Source organism: Dipodomys ordii, unplaced genomic scaffold, assembly GCF_000151885.1.
Source record: "Dipodomys ordii isolate 6190 unplaced genomic scaffold, Dord_2.0 Scaffold124, whole genome shotgun sequence".
In the NCBI taxonomy this organism is placed as follows: domain Eukaryota; kingdom Metazoa; phylum Chordata; class Mammalia; order Rodentia; family Heteromyidae; genus Dipodomys; species Dipodomys ordii.
Genome location: NW_012267340.1, coordinates 3,756,571 through 3,775,167, shown reverse-complemented (window position 1 = coordinate 3,775,167; position 18,597 = coordinate 3,756,571). Strand labels below are relative to the sequence as shown.

General features: G+C 45.6%; 1 protein-coding gene across 1 annotated transcript in view; it reads left to right on the top strand.

Annotated features, from left to right (window-relative positions):
• Positions 1-18,597, top strand: part of Clstn2 (calsyntenin 2) — a gene marked incomplete at its 5' end in the record, with an annotated part of 372,930 nt that overhangs the window by 297,228 nt on the left and 57,105 nt on the right. Inside the window, 2 exons of the mRNA XM_013029893.1 lie at positions 14,685-14,880; positions 15,574-15,782. Coding sequence (XP_012885347.1) covers positions 14,685-14,880; positions 15,574-15,782 — 405 coding nt within the window. The remainder of the gene's footprint in view (positions 1-14,684; positions 14,881-15,573; positions 15,783-18,597) is intronic.

The window sequence follows — 18,597 nt, the reverse complement described above, 5'->3', positions numbered from 1 at the left end:
GCTACTGGCTTGGCTGTACTAGAATTTAAGCACCGTGTCAGCTTTGAAGGTGGAGGAAGGGGGCCTTGAGGACTTTATTTACTGAGCATGACCTCATCCGGTCCATCCAGATTCGAGTGTAAGTGGGATGTTCACACAGCCACAGAAAGGTTATAATTCAGACGTGTAGAAGAACAAATCCACATGTCAAAGTTGAGCCATCTTCTGGGGGTTGAGGCAGCTTTTTCTGCTGCCTAGCTCTGAGTAGGGGCCAGGTAGGGCCCAGGAACACACTTGATTTCTTCCAACAGAATCCTGGTTCACGTGTTCCTACAGCAGCCCAACTGGAACACAGCACACTACCTCCAATAACGTGGTCCAGAGAGCCTGATGACTTGCGATACCAAATGCCCATCTGAAAGGCCTTGTGATGGCCACTGAGTTTGTGTCTCATACAGATTTAAATGCCTTCTAAGTGAAAACAACACCTTGGCTGTCTTTCTTGCAAGCAAGTTCTGCAGGAACGTCTCACTTCTCAGAGGTGACATATTATTATACCTGCAATTGTCCTGGCACAGCTATTTCTAAAGGATGAAGGGAGCCAGGTGAGGCAGGTACCTCTGGGGGCAGGAACTAAGTGACCGTTAAAGTGGAGAGGGTCAGGGGGCACATCTGAATTGGTCTTGAGGACAAGGGATAGAAGACACATGACCCTGGAAGGTTGTTGCCAAAATCTATAGAGGTCCCTGAAGGGCCTTTGTTTGGTTGGAACCCAGGATGCTGATTGGGGGCAGGAGTTGGTAGGTAAGGAATTGCCATATATTAAGGACAAATCACATTTTTGTTTTTGTTTTTTGGGGTGTTTTTGGTTGGTCCTGGGGCTGGACACTAGGCTCTGTCCCACTTCTACTCATGGCTAGCATTACCACATGAGCCACAGCGCCACTTCCAGGCTTTTCTGAGTAGTTTATTGGAGATGAGAATCTCATAGACTTTTGTACCTAGGCTGGTATCAAACTGTGTTCTTCAGATCTCAGCCTCCTGAGTAGCTAGGATTATAGGTATGAGCCACCCAGTGTTCAGCCCAGGTTTGTTTTTTTTTTAATACACCAGCCAGTTTCCTCAGGCCTCACCCATCTTTGATGTATAAAAGACCCTGTACTAGTCAGTAGGAACATGCTAAATGTCCAAAACCTTCAGGCTGTTTCAAACCCTGGCATGAGGAGATTCTATCTGTGTCTCCTTTATAGCCCCCTGCTATGGGTGACACTGTGTTTCTCTAAATTCATATACTAAAGTGCTAATCCCAGGTCTCCCAGAACGGACCTTATTTTCAACTGGTTAATTTCTAGATGTAATTAGTTGAGTCATTCCTGGAGCCGGGTGGGCAACACCACATGACAACTTCATCAAGTGAAGTAGTTTAGGTACAGACGCACGAGGAAGACACCATGAAGAGATGACAGCAAGAGACCTGGGTGGCCACTAGCAAAGCGACAGATGGCAGGAGACAGGCATGGAACCACTTCCTTTCACAGCCCTTAGAGGGGAACACCTTGCCAACCTCTCAGCCTCAGACTTCCAGTTTCTAGGACCCCTAAGACAATACACTTCTGTCATTTAAACCATCCAGTCAGTGGTAGTTTGTTTATATCAATTCTAGAAGAGTAACATACACCTCAACCTTGACTTGGATCAGGGCCTCCAAATGACTGTTCCCGGGACCTTCCTGCCAATCAGTCCCCAAGGCTCGCCTTCTAAGGAGTCACCCAAATCTGGGTACCTGGTGTCTTAGCTTAAGCTTAACCCACAGTAACAACACCCATGACCCCATACAATCCTTTCTAAAGAAAGCCAGAGAAGGTCATTCAGTCCTGACATTCGCCTGAGGGATTTGCACATCCACTCATTAATTTAAGGATTATCCATAACAAAATAGTTACTGTCTAATGACAATCAGCCTGTGCTCAGAAAAAAATAATATAGCCAAGGTGCTTCTGTGCAAGCAGTAGCATTACACTGAGCATGCTACCTGAAGCTTGCCCTAATCTAGGGACTCTAATGCCTATCCTGGGTTCCCTGGACAGAGTTGCTGTTTATGACATGCGTTCGATGGCCACAGACCAAGCCAGTAACTCCTACACCACAACAAGGCCTGTAATGAGGGTATCTGGTTAGAGCAGGGTTTCCTGCAAAGACCTAGAATGAATGCGCAAGCTGCGGCAGCCCCTCAACCTGGCAGGACCCAGAGTTGGGAAGGAGCTGCAGAGAGTTGGTCCACTGGGGCTATGCCTGGAATTTCACACTTGAACGTTCTTGCCTTTGTCAAAGGCCGCGAAGTTCCTCAGTTTCCAGGATCAAATCCATACTTGTCAGCCCACCTACTTAGAACAGCTTTGCTGTGGCCTTACTTCCAGTCTGTCATCCTGGTCTTCCTTTCACCTCACTGGTTGCTGGCAGCTCTCCCAAGCAGAGCACGCAGTGTCTCATTTCCTCAGACTTAATTCATGCTGTTTGTTCTGCCAAAGTACCTTGTCCCACCTCCCGTCCCTCCCTCCCCACCCCCACCTCTGCACCCTGTCCTTGTCCTGTGGAGGAGCTGGTGTGGCAGCTCTCACTCTTCATGCTTAATGTACTCGGCAAAGGACTATTTGTATGGGCTCTTGTTCCTCTCAAAATGAAGTGGAAGACCAGGTGGTGTGATGTGGTCACTGTGTCTGCTCTTTGGTACGTTGGTGAGTTGGGATGGAGAGAGTTCCTGCTCCCTAAGCCCTGGGATCTCTACCCAGCCAGTGTTTGCTTAGGAAAAGGACAAGGTGGGAAGCTGTGTGGCTGACCTGACTGTCACAGCCAGGATAGTCTTTGCTCCTAGGATTTAGGCTTAGGCCTGAGCTACGTGAGAACTCTGTCTTCCTTCTATTTGGCTTTATTGCCTGATTACCCTAGTTTTATACTTTGTAGATTATATTCTTTTAGTATTCACTTCGCTCCTTTGTTTCTGGTATTTTAATTTGTTCTCAGCTGACTTACAACTTAATGACTCTCTTTCTATACATCCCGTTTTCACTTTTATTCCTGGCTTATATTTTATCTAGTTCTCTCATGTTCAACTTTTTATTTTGAGCTTTAGTTTTATCTTGCTCATTTTTATGTTAGCCTTGTTATTTGCCTTTTATTCTGTTTTAAATGGCTTTTTGCTTTGATTCATCTTTTTGGTGATTGTGGGTGGTTCCTTTAGTGTCTTTTATGCTCTTTAATTACAAAACAGAAATTCAGAGGCAGAATTGTGTGGGAACCTATTGTGAGGGTTGTCCTGTGTCTTAGAAACAGCCTGAGCAGAAGAAAAAGCAACCTCCTCATGCTGATACCATACAGTGAAGGAGCACTGGAAGGATACAAATATCCAAACAATAAAGTGGAGTAAGAATACCTGAGACTTGCTAGAAATGGAAAGTTTTCACACCAGGCACCAGTTGCTCACACCTGTAATCCCAGCTGCTTAGGAAGCTGAGATCTCAGGATCTTGATTAGAAGCCAGCCCAGGCAGGAAAGTCTGTAAGACTCATCTCCAATTAACCACCAAAGGCCATAAGTAGAACTGTGACTCAAGCAGTAGAGCACTAGCCTTGAGTAGAAAAACTAAGGGACAGTGCCCAGACCTGGTTTGGCTTTAAATCTCAACCCTCAGATTTCAGCCTCCTGAGTAGACAGGATTCTAGGAATGAGCTGCTGATGCCCAGAATGTAGGAGCTTGGAGGGGAGATAGTCATTTAGATTACAATGAGACTGTAATTAGACCTTCAGGACAACCAGCCAGACTTCTTTCCACACAGAATTGAGGTCAAACAGAGAAAACATAGGGCTACACTTCTTACACAAGCTCCAAGCATTCAAGCATGTGTCACAGAACTGTATTCTGTGGGAGATATAAGAGGACTTTATTCCCTATGGGAGGAAAAGAAGAAAATCCAACCATGCTGGGGAAAAGTTTATCTGTTTCAGGACAGTTGGGTGGTCAGGAAATGGATTGCCCTGTGCCTCCGGCTCCTTTTCCTCAAGAGCTGTTCCTCCACTACCCCTGCTCTATAACCCATTACTTATTCCTACTTTCCCCTGCATGGGGATGTTTGGCTCTAAGGAGTACAAAAGATACAAATGACTGTCCTCTGAGCTTGTCCTGGAAGTTCTGGATCAAATATGATTTGCCAAGCAGGAGTAGGATAGCAAACAGATACATGTGTACAGACAAATGTATGCAGAAACATGCTAGACACACTTCCCAACCAATAAGGAACACAGGCAATTCTGGGGAGCTGCCAAAATGACCTATTGATTTTATTTTTCTAGGATATGTAGGATTTTGGATCCTCACTGGGAATGGTACCTGACCTTCCTTACCCAGGGACCAGGGAGTTAAATCCTCTTTCTATAAATACCTCCTGCACTGAGAAAGAGAGACAGAGAAATTCCATCTCTCCCTCCCCACTCCAGGGTACCTGAAAGGTGAAATGCATGCAGATGTTTTGCATGGAGAGCCAGAAGTAGCCAAGGAGTATTTACTATACAATGAGATGGATCCCGAGGCTGTAATTTAACTTGCATTGGTCCAGTGAGGAAATGAAGCATCCTATTAGCATCCCTTTTTCCCCTCAGTGCAAATCACAATAGGCAAATTAGAGGCAGAGCAAAGCATCTCAAATACAAATAATCCACATGCAGGGAAGGGGAAAAAAGTCAAATGGAGTTTGGCTGTGTTGGAAATGGGTTACATTCAGAAAGCATTAGCTCCTGACAACCAGGGTTTGGGTAATTTTCAGCTCTTTCAAGCTATTTATTGTAAACTTGGAAACACATAACCTTTTACACATGCATTGGCTTCCTATTGTCAGAAAAGAAAAACAAAGTTATGTGAAAAGGAAATACAGTTAGTTGTTGGGAGTCAGCTTGCTGATAGGCCAGACCTGCAGAGGGCATGTCCCTGGCCTATGAACCTTAGTGCCTGGCTCTCAGCCCAGGGAGCATGCTGAGCCGCACCAATTCCCTCCTGCACTGGCTGATTTTCTTCTGTTTTCTTTCTCTCTTTCTTTCTTTCCTTCTTTCTCTCTCTTTTTTTTGGAATAATTGTTTTATTTTGCTCTAGAATTAGAAAATGAAGCAGCTGGCTTAAAGCTGGGAATTACGAGTCTTAATTATCCTCCCTGGCCTTTTCTACAGTAACCTAAAATTGATTTTCAAATTTCTCTCCTGAGTTTGATTTAACATTTTAATCTGCATGTCTCTATGGGTGTGTGGCGGGCGGTATGGATGCCTGGGAAACGAAGTATGAGCCCACCCACCGCCATAGAGGTTCTTGTTATCCACTGAGCAGCCTTGGCCTTGATGAGAGACCCCCAGGGGGTTCACCTGGCCCCTGGGTGAAGGAGGGACCTCAGCTCCCACTCCCTGGATGAGGATTGAGGAGGAGGCACACTCTGTAGCAGCAGAGCTCTGAACTTTTGAAATGTTCCCCTGAGATGCTGACTTATTAGCTCCAAGAATTGATGGTACAGGCAAAGAGTCCATATACTTCTGTTGTATCGATCGGGCTGCTATTTCTCTTTCTTACGTGGCTCAAAATATGGATTTTCCTTGACACTGGCCTTAACTTGAATTAAACATTTAAAATATGTCTCTATCCTTTTTGAGGTTCTGCACCAGAGCATTTGGGAACTTGACTACACCGTATAGATTATGGGTGAGACTTGTCAGGACGTGGAAATATGAACTCTGTCATTCACACACAGTTGCTCACAGATTTCAGGGTCTTCCACACTCGGTGCAAGCCAAGCACCTGAGCCAGGAAAAGGAGCAGGCAGATTGCAGCATGACCTTGAGCAAGGTATTCAGGTTACTCTGGGCCTTATCAGGTTCATCAGTCAAGTGGGATGAAAGCCCTGGGGTGGGTGGTTGACCCAGGGATCCAGTAGGCCATGTGCTCCATGACCAGTGAGTGTGGGACAGGCACGGCTATGGATTCCGCTTTGTCACTGTGGTTGGAACAAGCCAGCAGCCTCAAGCTCAGAGACGGCATCACACAGGAGCAGAGCTCTGGAACCTGAGTCCCACCGGTGATGGCTCACTGCAAAGAGCTGCAGAAGCAAGCCAGGGTCTGGGGAGGGGCCAGGCAGACTTGCAGTGCAGCTGGTTAAAGACTTGTCAGCAAACTGGCAAAGAGTCCCAAGGATTTCCTGACTCCTTGTTGAGATTTTTGGACACAAGATAGTAACCTGCTCTGAGGCTCTTTTGGTCCTAGAAGGTTAAAAGCAGAAGCAAGTGAGTTTCCCTTTCCAGGAGAAGTTGTTCCTACTGAGGCTAGATTACTTCTACTTACTGTGCATTTTGCAAAATGCTGCAAGCATTTTGCTGTGTTGATATCAAACGTCAGAAGAACCCAGGGGCAGACTCTGCCATGCTTCCTGCTTTCCAGCTAAGGAGACAGAAGCCGGAGAAGTCAGTACACTTGGACCCCAGGCACAGTTAGTGATGCTGGAACTGCTCCATTGGGCCACGTCACTCTGACAGCAGAGAGTCTAGACTTCACCGCTATGCCATGCTGACTCTGAACATGTGGACACTTAGTCTCTTCGACAGTCAACAAATATTCTCCAAGAGCCTGTCTTCAGCCACATCTTAGAGCAGGAGGCCAGTCAGGGAGATGAGGGAAGATTCCTGCTTCCGGTAACTCTAAGGAGAAAAGAGCCGTGCAAATACCATCAACCTCAAGGGAGGAGAAGTACAGCAAGCCTGCGTATGTGCAGATGTATCATACAGTTTTGACCAAATGTGATCAAAAAGTATTTTTTAACTATGAAGCAGTACCCCCTGAGTGCACCCCTTTTACAATAACAATAAAAAGGTCAAAAGAAACTTGTAAGACAAGAATTTTTACATTCCCATGCTTATGACACAGCCAAGTTGAAGTGGAGAAGCTCAGAGTGGATCCCACAGTACTGTTGGTCAGATACAAGCTGTGTGATCTGCTGATCCCTACCTTTCATTTTGTGGAAAATCAGCCTCCTTGCAGGTAAAAGGTGTGCCCAAAAGCCAAGAAAAAAAGGCATGGATTTAAATGAAATCATCAGGTGACGATTTTAGAGTTGGCGACAGGCTACATGTCTAGCAAGAGTTGGGTGTCACTGTGTGGAAATGGCCTGTCTGCAGTACAGCCCTGAGCGCTCACTCTGCTTGCTGTGAATGTGTAGGGCGTTTCCCTCAACAATGATAGCAGTCTTTTTTAATCTATACACCCTTGACCACCAAGGGAGGAAGGGAGCTGTAGAGCCTGGTGGAGTACCAAGGAGGTGGTCCCCACCCCAGCTTGGGAAGCCAGAGTAACTCCTGGGAAGAGGTCATGCCTAAATTATTTTTTTTGTTTGGTTTTGTGCCAGTACTGGGGCCTGAACTCAGGACCTCATGCTCTCAGTTGGTTTTTTCACTCAAAGCTGGCACCCTACCACTTGAGCCATCATTCTACTTCCTAAATTGAGTTTTAGAGTCTGTGTAAGAGTTCTCTCAACAGCTTTAAATGAGAATTTTTTGTTAATTGACCAAGAGCCATAAGGATGGTTCATTTGGGGGCAACAAAGGATACTTTGCTGACAATGGCACCTATCCCCTAACTTCTCAGTTGGGCAGCTTATAAACCTTTCTGCTTGCACCTTCTCCCCTTACAAATAAACTGCAAAAGCCGGCTAGTTGCCATGGTTTTTTCTTTTGCTAATTTCAACATTAGAAATCTTGCTCATTTATTGTCAATAGGCTCCCTGAGGTTCAACCTTCAATTAAAAATTCTAAGGACATCTGTATGTCCACAGTGGCCTTCGTCAAACAGGTACAGAGCTGCAAATTCTCATAATCCACAGTGGCACGTATTCTTAGAATGTTGGTTCTACTCAAGGATGCTTCAGTGATTTCACACTAAAAGATGTTTGAATGCTTAATAGAGGAATGGCAAAATTTATATGACTTATAACATGAAAGCTTTGTTTTTAGAGAAATATTACCAGGGGCCACTTTGGGGCAGAGAAGTTTATTCATTAAGAAATTATGGAGCTGGGCACCATTGGCTAACGCCTGTAATCCTATCTACTCAGGAGACTGAGATCTAAGGATCATGATTCAAAGCCAGCCTGGGCAAGGAAAGGCCTTGAGACTCTTATCTCCAGTTAACCCCCAGAAAACCAGAAGTGGCGCTGTGGCTCAAGTGGTGGAGCACTCACCTTGAGCTGAAGAGCTCAGGGACAGTGCCCAGGCCCACAGTTCAAACCCCAGAACCGACCAAAAAAAAAAAAAAGATTATGGAATAGATGGGTGGGTGGGTGGGTGGGTGGGTGGATGATGGATGGACAGACTCAGGACTCTGACCTCCCATTTCTAGCCAGTGTAAAATCTCGGGATCAACCTAGTCCAAGAGCCGACCATATAGTCTCCACAGGAAGACGCAGAGCCGAGTCCTCCTATGCACCGTCTGCTCAGAGCAAGTGAAACGTTGCGCTGCTATAAGGCATTCTCTGAGAGTAAAGCAGTAGGAGACAGGAACATAAGGAACCCACTCCTGGCATGTCAGGCCATAAAACCGCGATGCTGCAAATGTGCGGCAGCAAGAAATCACGGGTGAGGGAGACAGCAAGACAAATATCTGCTGGGTTTTTAATTAACTGCCTCTAAATAATGAAAATGAGCAAATTGGGCTCACTTTTCGTAGCAAAATACCATTGTGAGTTGAAGGCTTCGTAGGGCCTTTGATGGAGAGGTGTAAATCAGGCTGCAGCTCCCTCTGCTACTTCCCAAAGCCCATGTGCTGTCTAGCCTGGCTTGGCCTCCTCCCGTGCAAAGCACATCAACAATTATTTTTGTACCAGAGCTTGTGGGAGGAGAAATGTGTGAAAAAAATAAAAAGCCAGACACATTGGCTCCTACCTGCCTCCAGTTTCCTGTAGTAATTGCTTTTACACTGCGGCGAAGCCAGGAGTGAGCTGAAAGCGGTCTCTTTAAAACCATGGAGATAGCGAATTCCAGCTCTGGCTTATGGCTGTGTGGTGACACAGGGAGTGTTTCCTAACCTTTCTGTGCTGTAGTCTTTTCATCTGTATGAGGGAAGAAAGCTTGGTACTTGTAAAGGGCCGGCTCTTTGGCACAGTGCCAGGTCCCTAGTAAAGTTCTCAAAACATACTAAACAGCGTAGACATCCTACCTTAATAAGGCAGGATTCAATATTGCACTGTTAGTATGGTGCTAACTTGAAGTTTCTCTTACATGCCCTTTAGTGGGAGATTTGCTTATATCTATGTGTTGAATTTGAGTAAATTCTTTTATGCATCTTTGCAAACAGTGTTCATTTTTCTCCTGTATTGGGTACAGTTGGTGAATTACATTGACTGGATCTTGCATTCTTGATCTAAATTTTAATTAATCATGTGTTAAATTGTGTTCAATTTGCTGATATGTATTGTGAAGATGTTTATATCTATGTTTATAGCCATTAAAGGTCTTCAGTTTCCCTTCCTAGGAATGCTTTGGCATCAGGTTGGTACTAGTGTATAAAAAGAATTTCATAAAAAGGGCTCCATTTTCCTCTATTTTTCTGAAAACAAATTATGTATGGATTTTTTCCTTTCAAATACATGATAGAATTCACAGAAACCATCTAGGCCTGGAGAGCAAGTAAACAAGTGAGAGAAAGAGAAACAGACAGAGAGATGGAGAGACAGAGGGACAGAGAGACTCATTATATGTGTATATTTATACATACGTGCTGTTAATTCTTTCATATATGACCTAAATACAATAATTATATTGTCTACTTACCTTGACATGTTCATTTTCTGGCTTGATCTTAGATCGTTCATTTCATCACAGTTTTTAAAAGCTGTATATTTTTCGCAAAGCACAGATTTATCCACAGGCCACAAGTTTTGAAACATGCTGCTTATGTTGTCTTCATTTTCAATTACTTTCTAATTTCCTTTTTATTTTTTTTCTTTTATCTTTGTACTGCGATAGATCTGGTTTAGTTTCTCAATACCTGGAGTTTCTCTAGATTTCTCGTTGTTAAATGTAGATTCTAAGTGTTTTCTTTTGTGGGCAGAGGATATATTCTGTATATTTTGAGACCTGCAAGCTCATTGGGACTTGTTTGATGGCTCTGTGTAGGGTCTCTCTGAACTCAACAAGTGAGTTTGAAAGGACAATGTATTCTGTGCTGAATGTAGTGATCTATCCACATTGGGTAAGACATGACTGGGAACGTTACTTAGGTTATTGATTTTTTTTTGTTTTATTCTATTAATTACAGAATGAAGTGCAGAAATCCTATTATAATTGTGAATATCTCTCCCTTTAATTATATCCATTTTGCTTCTTATATTTTGAGCCTGCTAAGAAGACATTAGGTAGTATACTCACTTGAGAATTCAGATACCCATGCTATCTCAAGCATGACCTCTGTTCAGTCTTTCTCCTTGAAAAAGATCGTATTTTTTCTGGGCTTTTTAGATGTCAAGTAAGTTTGAACCGTATCCTCGATATTTTCAAATGTAATTTTTTTAGAAGACTGGGTTGTCATATTCCTTCAAAAATTATTGATAGTTTCTTTCAACAGTCCACTAGCTCAGCTAAACTCAAACCGTCAGCTGTTTCTTGCCTGCTGAGGTGTCAGTTCAGACCCCTGGTTCTCAGGGCTCTTTGAGTCTGTCTCCCAAGTAAAGAGTCCGAGGCTGGCCAAGGCTTGGGTGGAGTTTTCATGCAGATCAGGCTTCCTCTTCTCTTGACTCCTTTTTTTTTCCCCCTTTCTTCCCCTTGTCTTCCTCCCAAAGTTGTAAGCATCCACACCGAATGCAGTCTCCACATAGCCATGGCTACAGCAAAGAATCAAATCAGAAAACTCACCTATTTCTAATATCCAGTAAGCTGCTACTTCTCTCCAAAATCTGTCTTTGTGTGTGTAATGGTAATGGAGCTTGAACTCCAGACCGTGTGCTCTCACTTTTTCTGCCCAACGATGGTACCCTGCCGCTTGAATCATGCCTCCACTTCCTCTTTTTGACATTTAATTGGAGATAAGAGTCATGGATTTGCCTGCTGCGGTTGGTTTCAAACTGCAACTGGAAGACCTCAGTCTCCTGAGTAGCGAGGATTAATAGGTGTGAGGCACTGGTGCTAAGCTAAATCTGCCTCCTGGTGAATATTTGAGCATTTTGGGGTGATGAGTGGCTGGGTTCTCAGGAGTCTGGTGCCGTGGGGAAGAGGGTCTGTGTGTTAGACGTTTATCCATCATTACCAGAGGCAAAATGATTTTGTTGTCATTGTACCAGTGAGGAAATGAAGATCTGGAGAGATTTGAGGGGTTGTAAAGATGGCGTTGTAGCAAGTCAGTTTGAGTCTGTGTTTAACTGACCAGTGGGCACTGTACCCCATGCAGTGTCTTGGAGTAGAAGCCCTGAAATGCCTTCACAGACACATCCCGTCCCTGAGACAGAAGTTGTTTAGGATGCAGCTCCTTCCTTCCTTCCCTCCCTTCTTCCCTTCCCTCCCCTCCTTTCCTCTCTCCCTGTCTCTTTCCCTCCCTTCCTCTCTCCTCTCACTCCCTCCTACCCTCTTCCCTCCCTCCCTCTCTCCCTTCCTGCCTCCTTCTCTTCCTCTCTTTCTCCCTCCCTCTCTTTTCCTTCTTGCCTCCTTTCTTCTTTCCTTCCTTTCTTCCTTTCTCCCTTCCTCTTTCTAGTGGAGTCAGGGAATCAAGTCAACCACCCCTACTCTGAAAGCCAAATTCAAACTTACGTGTACCCAGCAGTGACGACTCCCCTCAGACTCTTGATCTAGGCTCTGTGACCCAGAACAGCACTTGAGGAAACCCTGCCTGCGCTAAAATACCCCCCAGGAAACCTCAGAAACTGAATATATACAATAGATTTCATAGGCCACACATCTGGATACTGAAGAGATTTGGTTTCCTGGCAGAGTTCCTCAGTGGGAGAGTGCTTGCCTGGCTTGTGCGAGTCTCCAGGTTCAATTCCCACTGCTACCACCACACAGCAAAGAAGTTAGTTCAACTGAACTGAATAGAGCTTAAGTTGGGTGGAAATATACAAGCACGAAGTTTATTTTATTTTGGCCTCCCCATTGGGTCTCCTCTCCTTTTTCTCCTTGGGCTTCCTTCTCTCCTTTCTCTTGTGAAGGATTGCTGAGTCTTGAGAACTACTTTGGTTGTGATCAGATGTTCCCAACAGAAAATTACCCTCATCTATTTTAGGTTTAACTTGACTCTTCAAAGAGAAACAGTCTGATTAGCCTTATAATCACACAGTGAGAATTGGGCCCTGCAGAGAATGCCCCAGAATTAGTGTGGGTACACGGGTAACATTCTCACACTGGCATTGATCTTAAGATGGAATCACAAGGCTGGCCCTTTAGAGGTTCATCCATTCAACCACAGTTAATTCAGAGCAGAAATTAAACTCAAGGATGAGATGAATCTGCCCCACCCAGAAGGCTGCAGAGCTCAGCCTGTCAGAAAGGGCAAGAGCTGAAAGGCCCAGCATCCCTGAACAACCACAGCTAATGAGAACGCTCCTACATCCTGGCCCACCGCCTGTCTGTCTGGTCCCTTACTCTATAACTATATTTGAGCAGTGGCCAGGAGGGCAGGTAGAGAAAATGGAATGTTCATAATGAAATTGAAGATCGAAGAAATAATAAGGAAAGCAAAAGCCTGGAGGTAGCATTGCTATTGATTGAACGTGGTGGAAAACACTGTTTGGAAGAGACCAGGGCCTGCTTTCCGTATCCGTATGTGAAACAAGGGACGTCTCTCCTGAGCGAGACTTGAATTGCCATATGATTCGTTCTTGGACATGTCCCTGGCGAGGGGGGGTCCCCTCTGTAAGTTTTGGGGCTGTTTGGAGATGGCATGACATAGTGGAAGGTACTGGATTTAGAAGTCGGTCCTACCTGAGTTCAAGACTTAACTTTAATTCTGTGACCTTGGACAAGTCATTAGCCTTCCTGATCCTCCTCCTCCTTCTCTTCCTCCTCTACTCCTCCTCCTCTTTCTCCTTTCCCTTTTCCTCCTCCTCATACTTATAGAAGTTTTAGAAGATGCCTTGCAAGTTTATTATAAAAGTCAAATGAGATTCTCTGATTAGAGTTACCAAACTACCCCAAGCAGGCAAGTAGCTAGTCATGTTATGTGGTCTCCTCAAGGTCGGCTCTGGGCAGAGCCTGGGCCGAGGTAAGGCTAAGCGAGGCTTCCTCGGTGTCCCCCTTGGCACCATACTTGCCTCTTCCTGGTCCAGGCAGTGTGCCTGGGTCATAACAAGGTCATCTGTGTCAGGCAAGGATGAGGATCTGGAAGTCAGTGTACCTCCTCCCCACACCACAAGCTAGACCGTCTCACAGGTGGCACAGTTGAGACCCAGAAAAGCTGTACAGTGTGGCTTCAACCGATCAGTTACTGGTTAAGCAAACCTGAAATTTGGATCCAGAACTCTCTACCCCAAGCTCACACTGTCCACATTGTACAGTGCTCACAGCCTACCAGCTCTCTCAAGATAGGAAGAGGGTGTGTGTGCCCCAAATTATTGGCACATTGCACTTAATATACAGAACTTGTTTACATTCTGGCGTTAAGAAGTAAATATCTATTTACCAATGGATAATGGGGGAGGGAAGAGAGACACTCATACAGCCTTATAACTTGAATGCACAGAAATGGTCGTAATAAATATCAACCCACACCACAGTCAGCTCTCTAAGAAGAATAGTTTCTCAGGTTCCACAGGGAATCTTGAACTCACAGACGCTCACCCCCATTGGTACAAGAGAGAAAATTGCCACTTGGAGCCATTCCCTGTCTCCTCCAGGAGAGGGTGTGTGAAGAGGGTTACTGGAGGAATATGGGAGGTGCAACCAGAAAAACAGGAGTAGAGATTCGAGGATCCCACTAAAAACACAGGTCTGGTTCAGAAGATCTGTGAGGTCCAGCATTCTATATTTCTTTCCTCCCTTCTTTTCGTTCTTCCTTTCCCCTCCCCCTTTCTTCTTTTCTTCCTTCCTTTCTGCCTTTTTTTCTTTAAATAGGATTTCACACTAACCAGCCCCCAGACCCAGAAAACATAGCTGACCTCAGACCAAGGTCTTCTACCTCAACCTCTTGAGTAATGAGGATTACAGACGTGTACCACCACACCTGGCTATTGTATCCATCAGCAGCTCCAAATTCATCATCTGCTCCTCCAAGCAACACAGCTTTCCAGTACTAAGAATGCAGCCACAGGGCAGAAGACTGAAAAGCTTTGATTCCCTCCCCTCTGCACTCCTTTGTCTTTTGACCCTAGGCAAATCCCTTAAACCCAGACTGAGCAAAGGGCAAGTGGAATGTGTAACCTGCTGGGAACCCGGGGGAACTGGCGAGCTCAGCCGGTTTCCAGCACAGGGACTCACCGTGTTTTGCCCCCACTAGGAATACCTGATGAGTGACACTGCCACACATGAGACATTTCCATTTTATCTCCATAAAGTGAACACGTTGGTCAGGATCTCTGGAGAGCAACGAGTTCGGTTTGAGAATTCGAAATGTGTAGAGTGAACTGCTTGGAGATTCTGGGCTTGTGAATCTGGCCCAGCATGGCAATTCCCAGCATCCCTCCTCACTGTCCAATGTCTTTTTACAGGGGAAATCTGTGCGTTCAAGATACACGGCCAGGAGCTGCCCTTTGAGGCTGTGGTGCTCAACAAGACATCCGGGGAGGGCCGGCTCCGCGCCAAGAGTCCCATCGACTGTGAGTTGCAGAAGGAGTATACATTCATCATCCAGGCCTATGACTGTGGTGCCGGGCCCCGGGAGACAGCCTGGAAGAAGTCACACAAGTGAGTGAGTGCCCAGCCAGAGCAACCTAGACACTGCCCCGCTTCCGTTCACCCTGCAGATCCGTCACATCTGCTCTCCAAGCCCCCTAGGGCCATTTGCACAAACCGTTTTCTACTCTAGGAATATTCTACCTATATTTCCTGCCTGGAGGTTACTCCTAGATCCACCTGCAGGACCTAGTTCAAGGGGTCACTTCCTCCAGGAAGCTTTCTCTCAGTCTACTCTTCCCTGAAGACCTAGTCGAGACTTTGCTCTGGGTTTCCACAGTGCCTCATGCTTCTCCCTGTCACAAGACTCCCCATCTTGAGCTGTGTCTGTTCTGTCCATGATCAAGTTTGGCTCAGAGTCTTAACACAGTGAGGTTCCTTCCTTCCTGAATGGAAGGATGCGTAAACAGATGAGTAGAAAAGAGAAAAGGGAGCAGATGAACAAGAAATACATTGCTGAGAGGCAGAGGCAACAGGAAGGACAAGAATGGTGGATTTTCTGGGGAAGATTCACTCAGAACATGGGCAACGGGGCAGGGAGATGGGTCCGGTGGAGGGAGGACAGAGCACTCAGGCAGCAGTCATCCAGCCCGGCTTGAGCTGCCCTTGCTGCACTTGCCCTTGGGCTGAGTCAGTGCCCCAGGAAGCAGGAGGGGATGCTGGGAGCTATGACACTCTCTCTTGTCTTTCTGATCCATGCTCCAGGGCTGTGGTCCATATCCAGGTGAAGGACGTCAACGAGTTTGCTCCTGCTTTCAAAGAGCCAGCCTACAAGGCTGTGGTGACAGAAGGCAAGATCTACGACAGCATCTTGCAAGTGGAGGCCATCGATGAGGACTGCTCCCCACAGTACAGCCAGATTTGTAACTACGAAATCGTCACAACGGATGTGCCTTTTGCCATCGACAGAAATGGTGAGTATCCTGAAGGACGCCAGTGAGGGTCAGGGAATTAAGCCAGCCCTACCACCACCACCCCCCCTACCCCTGACTTTCCTAAAGGCCGAGTATAGACCCTGAATGGGCCTGGCAGTGACATCCCCACTCAGACTCTTGATCTGGGCACTGTGACACAGAGCAGTACTTGAGGAAACCATCCTCACATGACTAGCAGCCTTGCCTGCTCTAAAATATTCCCAGGAAACCCCAGAAACTGAATACACATGATAGATTTCACAGGCCACATATCTGGAGACTGAAGAGATTTGGTTTCCTTGATAAAATTTCCCAGTTATTATCCTGATAGGAGTCATACCGTCGGCTTGGCCATCTCTGGGTCCCTCCTCCCCAGGACAAGTTGTGACCTGACTCACCACTGCCCAACAACCTATTTTCTGCTCCCAGGAGATGCTCAGGGAAAAACAAAGAGGGGGATTTTTTTTTTAATCCAAGCCATGGATATTGTCAGGAATCCTGAAGGCTCCTACCAACATCCCTTTTAAGAATTTTAATCCTAATTAGAACCTCATGTCAAACCGAAAGGACTTGAAGTGGTCCCATAAAGCTATTTGGATTATTTCCGATTTTTTTCTGTCACCATTAATATCAGTCTTGTTATAGAGTAAGCCTGCCCGCTGGAGGCCTGACCTACTGAGACCTGTAATTTTCCATTCTTTGATTATAATCAACTTGTATTATTTGCCAAGTATATTGTTAGTTACTAGAATGAATGTGTTAATACCTGTATATAATCCCTACATTGCTTAAAATAACATGTAAAGGCCTCACAAAGATGCAGCATTTGCAAGAATCCATGTTCATGAGCTCTGATGACTGAAAGAACACTGATTAGTTGTAGACATTGATGGAACTCAAAAAACAGTCACAGAGTAGGCACTAGTAGTTCATACCTGTAATCCTAATTACTCTAGAAGCTGACATCTGAGGATCACAGTTCAAAGCCAGCCCAGGCAAGAAAGTCTATGAGACTCTTATCTCCAGTGAACCACCAGAAAAACCAAAAGTGGTGCTGTAATTCAAGTGGTAGAACACTATCCTTGAGCAATAAAGCTCAGGGCCAGTGCCCAGGCCCTGAATTCAAACTATATAGTGAAGACAAATGATAAAATAAGAGGCTTCAATGGTGATATTAATGTAGAAGGCATGTCATGAGCCAAAATTGGTCAACAAATTCCCTCTAAACCTGTGAGAGACAATCTCTACAAGGAAATACCTTCAGTCACTTTCTTGTAAGTGTTCCCTGTGTTGTAAGTCTTACTGGTGTTGAGGGCAGGTAGAAACTTGCTCTGTTATATAATGTTCTGCATCCTGAGAACAATGGCAGACTCCATAGAGAATGGAACCAAGTAACCCCCTCTTCCCTGGCCTGAGCCAATGGTGTCTCTTGAAGGACAAACTAATCACCATAAGACCAAAAAAAAAAGAAAGAAAAAATAGCAATAGATTAGTTTTACTATAAAAGGTGTAGGAAGGACAGCTACAGACCTGGGCATTGCTAGATGCTAATTGTACAGGGTAGGAGTTCAATGTACAAGAAAGGAAAGGGGAAATGCTAGACTTGAGTTAATGTTCCATTCTGGACCAAAAAGAGGATTATTTTAATTAGCAGAGGCTGCCAGAATCAGAAATAAACACTGATAGCTTGCCCTGTAAGATATCTGGCCTGTCCCCATGCCTCTCTCCCCCTCTCCCCCTCCCCCCCCCACATACACACACACACACACACACACACACACACACACACACACACACGTGCGCATGTACATGCAACATACACATATCTATAGAACATCTGCTTAGTGTTTTCTCCTCCAGATTTCTATTCTCCTGTGATCAGTTGTGTAGCCTGTCCTCATAAAGGCTTAGGAGTTTTCTTTTTTGGTACCAGGACTGGAGCTTGAATCCAGGGCCTTTTCCACCCGAAGCTAGTGCTCTTCTCTGATCAGACATAGCTTCACTTCCAGGTTTTGGTGGTTAGTTGGAGATAAGAGTCTCATGGACTTTTCTGCCTGGGCTGGCTTGGAACCTCAGTACTCAGATCTCAACCTCCTAAGTAGCTAGGATGACAGACATCAGACATGAGCCACTGGCGCCCAGCTAAGTAAGGCTTTTGGAATTGGGGGAGTGACAAATCCATGGTGAATAAATAGCAAGACAAGACAAGTGGAGGGATCTGTGAGCAGTGGTCAAGCTCTCCTTGGCCTCCTGCCCCTCCCCCGTCATCTCGAGAGCCAGCACCCAGTGAGAGACGAAATGCCAATTCTTTCATCTGAGGGTAAACTGCCCCAGTCATGAAGATAATTACTCACCTTGATGAGCCATTTCACTAACATATGCCAATTTATTTCCCTGGCTGTCTCATTAAAAGTGAGTAATGGGCCTTTGCCAGGCCTCTGCCTCTAACTTTGGTTTACAACCATAAGATGAAGAGGAGAGTGGGCAGTCCTGAGGAGCGCAGGCCCCAACAGCGAGGTTTACGAAAGCAGTTCTCTAAGTAATGAAGGCAAGACCTAGGGGCAGACACAGAAGCAGCTCCCATTCTAATGAGCTTCCCGGTTGGCCCTCATCCATCACTTCTCTGGATGACCTTCTCAGCTCCTTGAACAAGTTCTTTGCATACATGCATAGCAGGGCAAGTGCTGCTACATCAGGGGAGCTCTCATCGAAGCCTGGGTTTTCTACACCTTTCACCATGTGAAGGTCAGGTAGATGATTCCTGGTCATTCCTACCTGCCAACCTCTGAGCTGGGGGAAGAAGAGAAGCAGGACA